Source organism: Parasteatoda tepidariorum, chromosome 1, assembly GCF_043381705.1.
Source record: "Parasteatoda tepidariorum isolate YZ-2023 chromosome 1, CAS_Ptep_4.0, whole genome shotgun sequence".
In the NCBI taxonomy this organism is placed as follows: domain Eukaryota; kingdom Metazoa; phylum Arthropoda; class Arachnida; order Araneae; family Theridiidae; genus Parasteatoda; species Parasteatoda tepidariorum.
Window position 1 is genome coordinate 26433149 of NC_092204.1, and position 15683 is coordinate 26448831.

At 29.6% G+C, this 15683-nt stretch overlaps 1 protein-coding gene across 1 annotated transcript in view; it reads right to left on the reverse strand.

Moving 5' to 3' along the window:
* Window positions 1–862: 862 nt before the first annotated feature.
* LOC107456506 (uncharacterized) overlaps window positions 863–15683 on the reverse strand; it is a 73621-nt gene continuing 58800 nt past the window's right edge. Inside the window, exon 4 of the mRNA XM_016074380.3 lies at window positions 863–5557. Within this exon, the coding sequence (XP_015929866.1) occupies window positions 5489–5557 (69 nt within the window). The 3' untranslated portion in view covers window positions 863–5488. The remainder of the gene's footprint in view (window positions 5558–15683) is intronic.

Consider the following 15683-nt stretch of genomic DNA (forward strand, 5'->3'; position numbering starts at 1 on the left):
TTAGAACCCCCTTGCCCTGTGCTAATTGCGGGAGGTAACACAAACGCAGGTTAGTTTCATCAACAGACCTCCGCGATGGCAGTTTGGTTCAGTGCTTGATATAGGACCTCCCTTGTGTTCAGGGTTTGGGTTAAAAATGACTAAGCTACCGAGTTGAACTTTGATAGTCGTAAACCCAATATTGGGTAAATTGTTCAACGCCATATAACATACAAAAATAGGCTTGCGATGTGTGCATCTAATGCTTTCAGATTGGGTCAGACTTGGGAGTTTTTTGAGATTGCTAAGATGATATTGTAACATCGTTCGAAAACAGAGTTTAAACGGTTTTACTCTTAAAAGAATTGAGATATTCTTTATTTCTCGATTTATTATAAACACAAGATTTTGTGCCGACTTAAAATATTTTGAAAACGAAGTTTTCATTTTAATATACATTTTTCAACATTCATTCAAAACATTTTTTCATAACTTTCTCATTAAAATAAAGAATTCTTACAAAATATTTATTTAGATATTGAGAATTTGATGGGTGCATTTTAAGCAAAACGATCGAACCAGATTCAGTAAAAATGTTCCCTCAAGTTTCTAAAAATCGAAAAAGTTTATTATTTTTAAAGATTTTAACATTTTTATTATAGTTTCTTTTTCCGATAGAACCATTCAAAATATTGGAGTAAATTTATTATTAAATATGAAGTCACGTAAAAATTATAAACTGACTCCAGACTTCCTGTCGCGGACCACACACGTTATGAATATTGTAATTATAGTTTTCATAAAGTATTAAATCCCTTCCTCTCCGATAATTAAAAAAAATAAATAAATAAAAAAAATAAAAACTAAGAATGACCACAACAAATTGCAAAAACGAATAATTTTATTTTTATCAATTCACATACACTTTCATATCCGAAGAAATATAAAATCCGTTTAACATTATTCAGAACAGTTTAATTTTTTTTCTCTATACAGCACAAAAATATTTTAGAATACATCCAGAATCCAATACTTATCAGATATTGTATGTATATATACATATATTTATATCAAAGGCTATGTATAAAAAAAAAAAACCATCACAGAGAACAAATAAAAAATAGTGGTATTTACACAGCAAAGTTACGAGCCTAGCGGAAAGGGGGGAAAAACTACACGCGCTAAAAATTTTTTCTTAGTATTTACAAAAATTTACATTATCTGATAAAACATTTCAGATAAACCGAAATCATGGTTAAAAGTAATTAATACAGCATATATACCAGATATATGAGCTTAATACTCAACATTACTTTCAACCGCTAGGCCACAAAATCTAATTTATTATCTTGATTTTCACATCGGGTGATAACTTTCGCCAAGTGATAAAGAGATCCAGTTCGTTGATTGGCTGAAAGATTTTCAGCAATCATACGTCATTTAACTGGCGAAATATTATCATCCGAGGTGAAAACGGGAGATTAAGCCAATCGTATGCTACACTTTTTACAAGCAAATACAAGTAAGAAGTATTTTAATACACAAATATTGGAAAACATAATGATGCTATTGGCATGTTAATTTTTTAAATTACAAGCAATAAAAAAATACAAATGGAATTCAATTTATTTTATGTTTACGAAGATAATATGACATGAATTAATTGTTCAGTGATAATTTTTTTAACGTTTTCGCAAATAGTAACTTCTTTTTTTTTTTAATATATAGCATTTGAAAAATATTTGTGACAAAATTGCTACCTTTAATTTATTAAATTTAAGTAATCTCGTTCACACATTCTAATAAATGTAGAATTAATTATTATTATTTTTTTTAAAAAAAAGTTCGATTTCAATCAATGCAAATAAACCTGGAGGCGAATCATTCATAAAAATGATCTAGAGTAACTCGCCATTTTTCTTTATTGCTAAAATTCAGCATTTTAATTGTTATAACGAATACTTATGATATATCCGCTGTATAAATCTTATCACTTATTTGTATAAATGAGCAATAAATATAAAAATAAGTGAATTCAAATCAATAATTATTTTCCTGCTTAAACGTAACAAAATGCACACAAAAAATATAAAAAGTTTGGAAATCTTTGACTATAAACACAGTTACGATTATCACAATGCTGAGATCAAAGTTCACAGTCATGTTTCCAGACCCAAAAATATATACAAATGTATATAATATATATATATAGTGTAAAATGAATTACAAAGAATTATTGCAAACTTTTCACAACAATAGCAAATGAACAAGCATGAGGCAAAAGGCACAAACACAAGTGAATAGAAAAAAATTTCTAGATTAGTAAGGTTTCTGGATTAAATATGAAAAATAGCAAATAAAAAAACGAAATAAAATAGTTAAAGACTATTTACAATTTGAATCAGGAACATATAACATATGGCAGCAATCTTACAAAGGCAATCAGGGCGTGGATAGGATCAGAACTATTATTCTATCAGTGTATGGGTAGGAGCTGAAAATTTTTTTATTTTATCTACCACTACAGTTATTTGCTTCATTTCAGAAAATTTTCACTTTATATATGGTATAAAAAGTATTTTTTTTGTTGATTGTAGAAACATTGTGCGTTTCTTGGGCTTTGTGACCAAGAAGTTAGCAAATGTGCTAACATTTATATGATAAAAGGCAGTTTTGATTGCTTGCAATATTCACAACACCTTTCCAGCAACAGATGTTTACGATGAAATGAGTGAAATATCGAGCCAAATATCGCCAAATGAATTTTTTAAAAATCCAACATCTTAAAATTGTTAGAATCGGGATATCGATTATGCATTATAAAAATTAAGGTAAAGTATAAGAACTTGTTCGAATAAATTAAGTAAAGAATCGCTAGTCATATGTGATGATAATACCACCAAAATACAAATTTAAAACTAACAGAACAAAAACTAATCCGAAAAACTGAGATAGCAGTGAACTTAATGACGATAGCAGTTTATCTTAATTTAACCCTATAAAGTATAATTATAACACCCTATTTTTGAATTTCCCTCTTTTTTTTATTTATAATTTTTCTATTATATTATTATTCGTGTGGTAAGTATATCCTTACATTTAGAATTGGAACTTCTTTAACTAGAAATAATTTTTCATCTTTTTTAAAGGGCTAATATTTTTTAATATATTGAAGGGCTATATAGTGAAAAAATATACAAAAATAAATCAAGCAATCAGTACTAAAAGCATAAAAATATTTCGTAAAAAAATGAGCAAAGCAGTACTTAAAAAATTGAGCATACTCAAGTATAAAACATAAACAAATATTTTGTATAATATTTATTAAAAAGAGTTGGAAAGGTTTAAAAGTATTTTTAGCAGAAATTAGTCACAACTACTTGTTTTAAAAAAGTCAATTAAAACAGCAAAAATCAAATAACCAGAATTTTAATCAATAATAAAATAATAATTCCTACAATCAAATTGCCTATATTGAAAAAGTTAAGAGAGCAAAATTATTAAGAACTCCTAATAATTTTTTTTTTATAAAAAGATCAATGTTATTAAAATGGTTAATATGTTATAATAAACTTCAAAGTAAATAATGATAATTTTAATCAAAATGATTTTTTTTTATTGGGAATATAATAAATTATTAAAGCAAAATCTATAATTTAACTAAAAGCATAAGCAATAACAAAACCCATGCACAAGCTGTACTGTTATTTGTATTATAAAAATAAATGATTATATTTAGCTTTGGTTAATAAAAGAGGCCACACATATATTAATGAAAATATACAGATAATACAAATCTATATTATAATGATGCCAGATGATAAATAAATAAATAAAAACTACCAATGAATAAAGAAAATGCATTTTCAAAAAAAAAAAAAATATTACTATCAAAAATTAATTATTTTACTCGTCAAATATTTTACTAGTTAAAAAAAATAATGTAAAAATATACAGTAGAGTCTCCCTACATCGAAATCTCTTTAAGAGAATGTCTCTATCTGATATTTTCATCCAGAACGTAAAATAAATTCACAATATTCTTCGAACTGGGTGTTTCCATACAACGAATTTTGAAGTATTTTACAACTTTTCAACATTTTCGATGAAATTCTGAAGTTTGTTTCAACTTTAAAAGAGAATAGGAAAGTTAACAGATTATGTAACTTACTCTTTTGAAGTAGACTAACAACTATAATATATGTATTATTATATTCCCATGCAAAATATAGAACAAAGCAAGACTATTTTTAGCTCTTAAAAATGTGAAAATTTCTTTTAATTGATGAGCTGTCTTAACTTTTGAACATTTATTTTATTATTACAATAAAAAACTAATGATTTTAATAAATTTATAATATTTTAATGAAAAGTCAAAACATTTTTTAACTTATAACACCTACTAAACATTCTGTAACGTTTACTTAAATGGATGGTTGCACAAATCTATAACCGCCGTATAAGGAAATTTTCTCTAAAGCGAATTTTTCAATTGATTTCGTTATAGAGAGACTCCACTGTACTTACAGCAATTTTTATAGGTTTTATTAAGGTTAACAACTAAACATACACAGAAAAACGTCATTATTTTATTACAATCATTAAATTTCCGTAAAATTGTTAAGAATTCTTAGTCCTAATTATTATTAAGAGGATGTAGTTAGTAATGTTTAAGTCGTTGTTACAACTCATTTTAACAAAAGGTACTTATTAATTGAAGTGAGATATTTTGGCAGTGAAAGAAGGGAACAAAAATTGAGCAACAAAATGTGTGTATTCAAATGAAATCTCTTTGGCAAGTAAATACTTTGGTCGTGAGAAAGAAAAAAAAATTGATTTAGAATAAAATTTAGAGATCGACGAAAGATAATGATTTAAGTTTCCAACAAATATATATTCAAAATGCTGAATTTTTCTTTTCATATTAAAATTAGATGAAGTAAAGTAAATTAACAAACACTATGCAAATATAAATTGAAATTTAAGTATTGCCATTAAGAAAAAAGAAAATCTAGGCAGTTTTGCTCAGATAAAAGAAGAAACCGTAGGTCATCCTCGCTTTAATTATATTAAAACATGGGATTACACTTTTTTTCTCCAACTTATCAAAAACAATTGAAAAACACAACAAATATTGAAAAATTATTTCTTTAAAGAAAATGTTACAAATGGTTAAATCAATACAATAAATTTTAATAATTGGAACTATAATGATAATATAAAACATTACAAAAACTTATATAATTAATAGCAAATACAATAACAGAATATCCGAAGTTCTCTAACATATTTTCTTCAGTTTAAACAATTATAACAGACTTAATTGTAACAGTTTTTTTCATTTTTTCTTCTTAATTTCTTTTCCACTGATGAACCATTTCTTTCTTCAGTTTCGGTTCGCAAAACTTGTGTAGAGCGAAAATACAAATGTTTTAATACCTCAATGATTGCATGAAAAATATGTTTTATGAAGAGAATATCAGTCAATGGGATCACACACACTATCAGTCTAGAATTTTTTGAAGAATTTAAATACTGGCCGGTTATTGTTGAAAGATGATCTGTCATTATTTGATTGCTGAAAAAGAAAAAAATATATCAGTCATTCGATAAAATTCAATAGTTACTAAAATTACAAACATTTATTTTATTTAAATCTTAAACCACACACAAGAAATGAAATATTCAAGAATTTTCATTAAGCGCTAATGACGTGATATGTCGACAAAAAAACTATTGACAGTTCTTTATTTTTGAAGGACTTTCGATAAAGAGATTAAAGCTTATCCCTAAATATATTTTGACAAGAAAAAAAAAACATTTACTACAAGGGGCACTAGCTATTCATGGGCTAGGTTTAAAAGCATACTCGCTACCTTCAACTATCTTCTGTCTTATAAAAATACCACGCTTGCATCAATGTATATGTTACTCTGAATGACCGAAATTTCTGGTTGTTTTGGTAAATGTCCGAAATATATATTATAGGTCTAGTTAAGTGCCAAAGCCGTCGTTGAACAGCAGACCCACTTTTTTTGGGTTTACTACTACTAATGTTCAACTCCGTAGCCTTGTAATTTTGAACCAATCTAGAAGACAAGGAAACTCCTGGATCAGTACCACCAGAGGTATTGATTTGTTATGGGAACATGGAGAACTTAGCGACTCGACAGATTTAACGTGTATCAGACACAATTTACTACAGGGGAGTCTTCGGCCGGCGGGATCGAACCCACGAACTCTTCTACATCAATGTTTTTATTAAAGGTCAGTGCCACTGTCTGGTATACCCTACACTGATGTTTTTTTAAGGATCAGTGCCACTGCTTAACAAAATTTAACCAGTACTCCGAACTCTGATGTTTATCCCAATCTATCCTCCGCAGATATTAAAATATCGAATAAATATAATATCAACGAATAAATTAATATCGAATCGGATATAACAAATATTTCGGACATTCACCAAAGCGACTATGTGATTGTTGACATTCACCGGTGAAAGTCGACATTCTCTTGATTTCGGTAGTCATTCACGGTAACATATGTACGAGAACAGTTAAAAAATTTAAGTAATTTGAAAAAATATCTTTTTTTCTTCTTTTTCTTAAAAAAATAGGTTTAAAATCTAAAAAATAATGGATAGAGCATGTAATGCATGAGCGAACTAAACTTCGAAAGGAGATACGGATTGACAAATAAATATATTAAATGTCAGTATTAAAAAAAAAATTGTTTTAGAACATCTTTTTCTCATTTCTCTAGCACTTATTTTTCTTGATGTATATATATTTTTTTCATTGCATCGTTACGGTTGTCACTCAAGATGTTTTGATGGTGAAACGCGATTATGTCATTTATTAAACGTCCATGTCTTCACTCAGGAAAAAAAAGAAAAAAAAAGAAAGTGTTTATTTGATCAAGAAAGGGAAAAATCAGGGGGAGGGGATAAAAGACGCGGATATGCAGTTATTCTGTTTTAAAGTATAGCTTACCCATTGATAAGTTCACTTAAAAGAACTATCGCCATTTTTTCCCTCTTAAGTCTCAAACGATACTCCATTAAAAATTACAAACGATTAATTTCAGTTTATTTTTTCTGGGGCAGCAAGATAAACTGCACATGTCACGCGTTTGATTACACTACAAGATAGAGAAAAATTGGCATTTGAGTCGCCTCTTAGTGACACTTATTTTTGAAGCTCGATTAATGCATATCTTTTAACGAATATAAATCAAGTATGAAAACATTCAATTAAATGCAATATTTCTTTCGCTTGGGGCATCGAATACCTTGAACATCTCCGCAACAAAAAACATTTGTTTGTATTTAATCAGTTGAGAGCTTTAATTTTTTCGTTGGCAACTTTGTTTTTCTTTATTGGATCTGTTTTGTTTTCTTCATTCACGTCTTGAGAATGAGAGTTTAAATTCGAGTGTTCGAAACATGTTTCTATATATTTATTTATGAAGCAAACGAAGTGCATACATTTCAAGCGCAAAGAAAATAGTTAGAATGCAGGTGCCTACGAGCTAGACATATCAATACAATTAGTGCTAGATAGTTAAAAAGTGAAATTTAAAAAAAAAAGGCTTTTTTGTTCCAATAGTATCATTTAATAGACATTCAAATATCTAGTTAGGATGTAAATACCGTTCACCTAACTAGTACGAGTACAATTAATGCTAGCTAATTAAAATGCAAAACTTAAAAATAAAAAAAAATCCAAGAAAATAAATTTGTTAAAAAGTGCCTTGCACCTAACGACGCACTTGCATCCTAACTAGAAGTTAGAAAGGACGCAAGCGCTAACGAGCTAGAAATATCAGTACAATTAGTGCCAGCTAGTTAAAATGCAAAATTTTAAAAAAATCAAGAAAATAAATTTGTTAAAAAAAACTTTTTTGTTCAGATAATATCATTTAATAGACTTTTGAATAACAATAAATAAAAATTGAAATTAGTTTATTAGTAATAAGATAGTCGCTCTATGAATAATAATTAAATTTACTCGCAACTAATAAAATTAAGATGGTAAATTATTTTCTAAATATGAGACAAATTGGCATGTCTATCATTACTGAAATGAGATTAAATTCAATTCGTGAGAAAAATGATTTTCAACAATGACTAATTTATTTCAATTTTGAGAATTTTTTTTTAAAAAAAAGAACAAAATCTAAAAATTTTTGGTAGTTTACTTGAAAACTTTAAAATAAATGGAATATAAAAGAAATACGCGACTGAATAAAAATAAATAACGCTTGAATTTTGCATTAAAATTACTCACACTAGCAATCCATACATATACTTACAATAATCAAGTCCCTATGATAAAAAAAAGCACCATAAATCTCTTTATTAAAATAGGTACTAAAGCGAATACCGATAAACCGTTGCAACCCAATTTACCGTTTACAATACCAAAGGTAGCTTTCTTTATAATAGAAATGGTGTTAACAATAGCGTTGAATCAGGTGTTTCAGGAAACAATGTTATTTTTCCCCTCGCCTCCCCATCAAAATTTTATGTATTCCCCATTTTACGAACGATGCTTTTGATATTTAACCATAATCAGAGCAGGAAAGCCGTGAGAAAGTGCAGTATTTTTTAATAACATTTATTGACACGCAAAATAAAGTGGAATGTTATTAAATAGTGGAATATTATAAGGTAATGTAAAGCTGGAAAATCTATTCTTTTCAAAACGATCACAGAATAAGATTGCTATACACATAGAATACAATTTAAACTAACCAATTCAATTTCTTTTTATGAACTTTATTTTATTTATTTATGTTTTTGTTTAGAATGCGTAGTATCGATTAATATTAGAATGTGAGAAAAAAAATTCAACAGCAATAAAAAAATATAATTATTTAAAAACCTTTATTTTAAAAGCCAACACATGAATGGGCTTCGGACAGATAAGAGCAATATGAAGTGATAAGACACCTTTTTAAGATTACTTCATTTAGCTGTCCCTTTGTATTGTTTCCAGACAAATACTTTAAGTATTAGGAACATCCACATTTAACATGTATGTAATACGATAGATATGTACTAACATATATATTGATACATACATGTCTACATCAAAAAAACTCGCATTTTCATGAACATTTTCAAAGTGTGATTTATCATTGTTTGTCTCCAAGCCCCCTCAATCGTTAATGATAATAAAACAAGAATTTTAATATTAAGTTATTTTAAGAAAGAAGAACCCTCTTAAGCAACAATTGAGAATTTTTATGATCAACGTAATTAATTATTAAAAATATCAATAACTTTCTAATTTTTGAATATTTAATTACATCCGTTTCCCCTAATGGAGTTAATTGATTATCGGAGGATAAAGAAAAAATTTATAATACACATTTAATTAAATACAACAATAATTAGTATTATACATTTCATTAATACATAACAAATTTAAACAATACACAATAATCATTAACAAAATTATTTGATTAATATTATTTATTTTTAATATTTTTCAATGATATTTTTCTTAATTTTTTACACGATACTTCTTTTGCAAATTGAAATTGAAGATATTTATGTTTATTTTTAAAACCAAATAAATGATTTCATATTTATGAAAAATTTATCTACTGGAGAGATGAAGTCATCTTAAATCTTCTTAAATAAATGAAGAAAAAAAAATTACCATAAGATTAAATTAAGTACAATTCCATTAATGCTAGCGAGGAGTGTAGAACAATTACTTATATATATCCTACTGCATCATATCAAACGATTATTTCCGAAGATTTAATAATTTTCCCACAGTATAGATAATACAAAAAAGCGACGATATAATAATGATAACCGTTTAAACGGTCATTGAAATTTAATAAGAACCTTCCATTAATTCTCGAACACAGAGAGCAAAAAAGAAAAAAAAGTTAATAAGATTCTGTTACAATGCAGAGCTACTGTAACCGAAATAATGCAGAAATAAACCCTCAGAGATGCTTCACCTTAACCGAAAAAGGCAGGTGTTGCCATCTAACCTCCCCTCTTTCGAGACAATCCCCCTCCCCTAATACATCTTTCAAAAGAGGATAAAAAGAATGGTGATATAGTGGAGGAACACAAAACTAGAGATCTCTCAACTTCCAGGTGGGGGAGTCCACTGAATTTATAGCAGTTAAAAAGAAAAACTGCGACCGTGGGAATTTTCGCCGACGACTCCCCCACCTGTAGAGGGCAACCTTGGAGGATTGAGCATCCAAAACAGTCATAGGTGAGTCATGCGCTAGCTGTAACCGTGCACACTTTTTGTATACGTTATGTAGAGCTAACCAGGTGTTTACTTTTTGAGCAAAGGGAAGAGTAAAAACAAAGTAGGAAAAAAAAATATTTAAAAAAATATTTCAACTGTTTCGGGGTCATTTACGTCAATAACTTGCTTACAGTCATTGACGTAACTTTTGATTCGTTCATCTAAGTATTACTCATGTATTGCTCACTATAAGTGATTGAAAAGGTTGTCAGATCGTGACTGACTAACGATAAAAAATAAAGAAAATAAGAGAAATAAATATTATTTATAAACCGACAATTGCTTTAAAGTGAAATAAAACTATTGATAAGATGCCACCAAAGAAAAATTTTTCAAAAAAAGAAAATATTGTGTGGCTATTTCGAAGCAATTATAATCATTTATGCAAAATAAACTACTTACATTTCGAAAACTATCAATTATCTCCAAAATATTGAGTTTAATTATCATTACAATTTAATCCTATTTAAATTGGCTGCTTTTATCTATTGTTTTGATCTATACATATTTAAAGTAACGGGTGCAACACTTTATTTTTGTCGACATTAAGCTATAAATAATAAACATTTCTTCAGAATGATTAAGTACATTTTTATATTGAATTCAAACAATATCACGATCCTTTATATAGATTTAAAATTGATCAATCACTTATTTTACTTTCAAATTATTTCAGTTCTCGCATTTAAAAGAAAAAAGAAAAAAAGAAAAAAAAGACGTTACAGTGCGATTATGTTGCAGTGGAGAAGAAAAAACATTGACCTTGACTTTTATGGACTCAAGGGATCGAATTTACACACGAGAATTAATTTGTGCAGACTATACTTTCGTAGAAATTAGAACATACAATTTCAGTAACCAAAAATGTCTTCTTTTTTTTTTTATGGGTTCTGATTTGAGACTCTTGAATTATAAGGGGCAGATTCATATTATCTTGAATTATAAGGGGCTGATCATATTTTCATTTCTTTTTATTTACTTATTTTTTCACAAATAAACTGATGGTGGATATTTACTCAATTCGGCAGTATATTACGATACATGTAATTTTCAAGGCCATGGTCCAAAGTTAAACTCCGTAGCCGTGTAATTTTGAACCCAAACCAGAAAGAAGGGAAACTCCTGGATCAAGTATTAGGAGGAATACGTCTTCGTCGAGGGCTCTTTAATGGAACTAACCTGTATTTGCGTTACCATGGAGAGGAAACCCACGAAAACATCTCTGGTTAGCCTGACGGCAATGGGATTTTAATCCATGAACCGTCTGTCTATCTCTGAGGATATTTTACGCTGGCACTGTGGTCGGTGCGAGCCGGTGCGGAAGTCGTATCGACCAGCCATTGCTGGATTAAACCCGGTTCACCTCATTGGGAGGCGGACGCTCTATCCCCTAAGCCAGTGTTTCCCACAGTGTGGTACGCGTACCCCTAAGGGTACGGGAACAGTTTAGCGGGGGTACGCGTTCTTATACGANAATTAAAAAAAAAAAAAAAAAAAAAAAAAAGACGTTACAGTGTATGTTGCAGTGGAGAAGAAAAAACGTTGACCTTGGTCATGGTCCAAAGTTAAACTCCGTAGCCGTGTAATTTTGAACCCAAACCAGAAAAAAGGGAAACTCCTGGATCAAGTATTAGGAGGAATACGTCTTTGTCGAGGGCTCTTTGATGGAACTAACCCGTATTTGCGTTACCATGGAGAGGAAACCCACGAAAACATCTCTGGTTAGTCTGACGGCAATGGGATTTTAATCCATGAACCGTCTGTCTATCTCTGAGGATACTTTACGCTGGCACTGTGGTCGGTGCGAGCCGGTGCGGAAGTCGTATCGACCAGCCATTGCTGGATTCAACCCGGTTCACCTCATTGGGAGGCGGACGCTCTATCCCCTAAGCCACCACAGCTCCGAAAGGTATATTGTTGTCAAAGACACTATCATCAAAAAATAAATAAATAAATAAAAAATCGAGAAAATGCCAATCAAAAATTTAGTCAGAAATCCAAGATGGCGAGAGTAAAGACCTCTTAAGAAGAAAGAAAATAAAGAGTCGTGATAAATAAATCACGGAAAAGTAAACAATTAAGTATTTTGGATGCTCCTACAAAAGGTACCATTAAAATGAGACAAAATAAAAAAACAAATGTGGAACAATCACTTTTTTCCATATCCTAAATTACAGAGATAAGAAAAGCAGTGAAAGAAAAGTGTCTGAAAATGATTAGGAACACTGTCTCCAACAGATGTCAACATGTAATATGGGCACCACTTCATGGAAAGACAAAAGAGGGTCTTGTTTCTTCCCCAACTGCAATCAAGAGTCTCACTTGTCCTGCGACACATGGGCGCCCCCTCCCCCTCAATAATAGGTACCCCAGGCGACATAGGCAGGTCACTAGACTGGACTTCGAACCTAACTCCTCCCACACATTTTCTGTTAATAATCTGCATAGATGGCAGAACTTTTACCCTCCTCAATGGCAATTCGCCGCTTTAAAGCTGTTTTTCGAAGTGTGTAGTCGCATGAAATGAGGCTTTTTTGCAAATCTGCTGTAAGATTGCAACAGTTGCACATGCTTATTCGGTCAAGCTTGGCCTATCTTTAGCCAGAATCCTTTATGTATATTCTGAAAAAGGCACAAAACGTCAATTTGGAGAAAAGTCGCTGTTTTGAGAAAATGAAAAGCGTTTGTGGTCTGATTTTTTAATATTTTAGAACTTACTCCAATGCTGCATTAACTGGGATTTTAAAAAAATGAAAAAATAAGAAAAAGGCATTGATTTTGATAATTTATGTCAAGGTGGAAAAATGTCGCAAAACATTGGCGATTTTTAAAAAAGTTTAATAACTTTTAAATCATTTTAGTTATTTGACCTTTCTTAAGTCCAGATAATTCTTTATGGCAAAATGGTATAAATAGTTAAAAGTTATAGATTTGCTTCAAGTATAAGACACTTAAACTATTTTTATTTTTCTTCGCAAAAGTGGTTCGAAAAAAAAGCCACGGTGTAATACATGATTTCAAATTAATAAATAAAACGGAAAGAATTATCAAGACTTTAGGCCACACAAATAAGTTAAATAATTTAAAAATTGTCCCAATTAAATTAATTAAATATTATTTTTAGCAAATTTCAACGAGCTAACATTATGCAGCAATGTAGGAACAGTTTAAAATGTTAAAAAATTTAATCACGAGCACTTTTCCACACAACTATGTCATTCCATCCTAATGACGTTTTGTGCCATTTTCGTCAACATCGGTGTAATGTTCTCCCCCCCCCCTTCACGGAGAGAAACTTTTGCAACAGAACTTGTCTCCACGAGATGGAGACGAAACAACTAGTTAAAGATCAAGATCACTTGACTTTATAACAGTCATATTGCTAAACCCACATTAGCAATGAAAACAGCATATTATTCGAAAAAGAAAACGTTATTTCACGTGGTGACAGAGCCTTTGAAAAACAGCTTTATCCAAATGAGCGTTCAAGTCATTAAGTAACTAAATATAAGCAGTGCCTTCAAAATTTAGGAGAAAAAGTGAAACCAAAACAATCCATTATAGTAGAGGAGGGGGAATGAGCAACCTTGCACCAGGAGAAAGAAACCAGAACTTTTCTCCCTATAAGAAGGGGATGAAACAGCTGACTCTTATTTACATTAGCCACCTGGCAGAAAACAACCGGTTTCTCCCCTTCCCTGCATGTCATCGTTCTTTTCTTTCCTTGTTTCGTTTTGTAATGTCTCAAAACAACAGCATCCATTTAAAAGGTAAACGTTATCATCCGAACCTCTTTTATCCGGCGTAGATTTTCCAACAAATTTGCGGTTTTTCTGAGTAGACCAAAACAAAAACTATTTTTTTATTCTTCCCAAATTTATTTACAATGTCCCGGAAATGTAAAGAAATTTGGAAGACGAAAATTGCCGCAAGTATTAAGATACATCAAACTCTACGTTTTCAAGCACATTTTATTTTAAATTCGTTTTATTTTTTTTTACGTACATTGGAAGTTTAAAATATCTGTTACCTGTTTTATACATTCAAATAAATGTTTATCTTAAAATATGAATTTCCCTACGCAACTTTAATCATTTTTAAATAGCAATTATAAATGCTTTTTTATTTTAATAATATAATCGTAATTACATATATTATTATTAATAATATAATCAAATTAAGATACTTTGTGGGCGCGTGAAAACATTTCATAAAATGTTTCTACGCGCAATATACTTTGAAATACGTTAATATATTAAGAAAATATATTAGTAAAATATATTTTCTAAATGAATGTTTTAAAACACGCAGACGATTTAGGTTGTCACTGTCATGAAGGACGTTGGGTATACATTCATCTCAATTATTAACAATCTCAAGTTTACCTCTAATATTTCAGACAAATAAATAAAAAATAATGAATCATTATCGAATTGAGTTTAGCAAAGTTAAAGACAAGCTAAAAATTGAAAAAAAAAAATCATTTTGCAGATGGGAGAAATTTAATTCGATTGTGAAACTTTAACAACAACTATAACCGCGTACTTTAATTTTCTTCCCTTTCAAAAATTGAACGTTTCAGAAGCCAATATAGCTTTTTTGCATGAAACTAAATAAAAAGTTACATTTTCCAACATAAAAACTATAAATCACGTTAATTAAGTTTGAAAATTTATAAAAGAAATTCAAAATGAATAATCTAATAGCTTCCTGCACGAACTGGAAACAAATCCGATTTTTACGAGATGACAGAAGCATTAAGTCACTCTTGCACAGTAAGTAAATAAATTCACTGAAAAGAACTTATAGAGATTTTTTATAATCAATGAAGGCTGACAGAATGCAATAGCTATATTATATAGCTATTATATAGTTATAGTAGATTGAATTCATAGTTACGAACTTAAATTAGCTGCAAATATTTTTGTTCATTTTATAAACTATTCGCCATAAAGCAATAATGAAATAGAAAGATTAAAACTCATTAAAAAAAAATTGCACCGACCACTATTTAGTTTCCTTACCACTTAAATTCTCAAGTAAACGATAACCGGATTAAGAAAAAAAAAAACTATTTCCGTTGGTACCTTAAAAGCAAAGTTTCTAAAATATACAAAAACGAAAAGAACTTTTGATTAAATCCGAAGAAGCTGGAAAAATCAAGCAAAAGTACCAGGAAAGTAAATTCAGTAGATGTTACTGTAGAAGTAATCCTCAAGTGGTCTAACCCAACAAGATTAATTTCATAAGTCCATGAACTTTGAGAAAGTCTAAAAATGGAAGAAATTTTGATCCTTGCCCTACTTAAAACCAATACAGTTTAACCCTTTGCAATTCTGAGTACTTTAACATTCTGTTTGAACACAAAATTATTTAAAATACATAATACAGAACTTTTAAAACTCTTAAAATAAT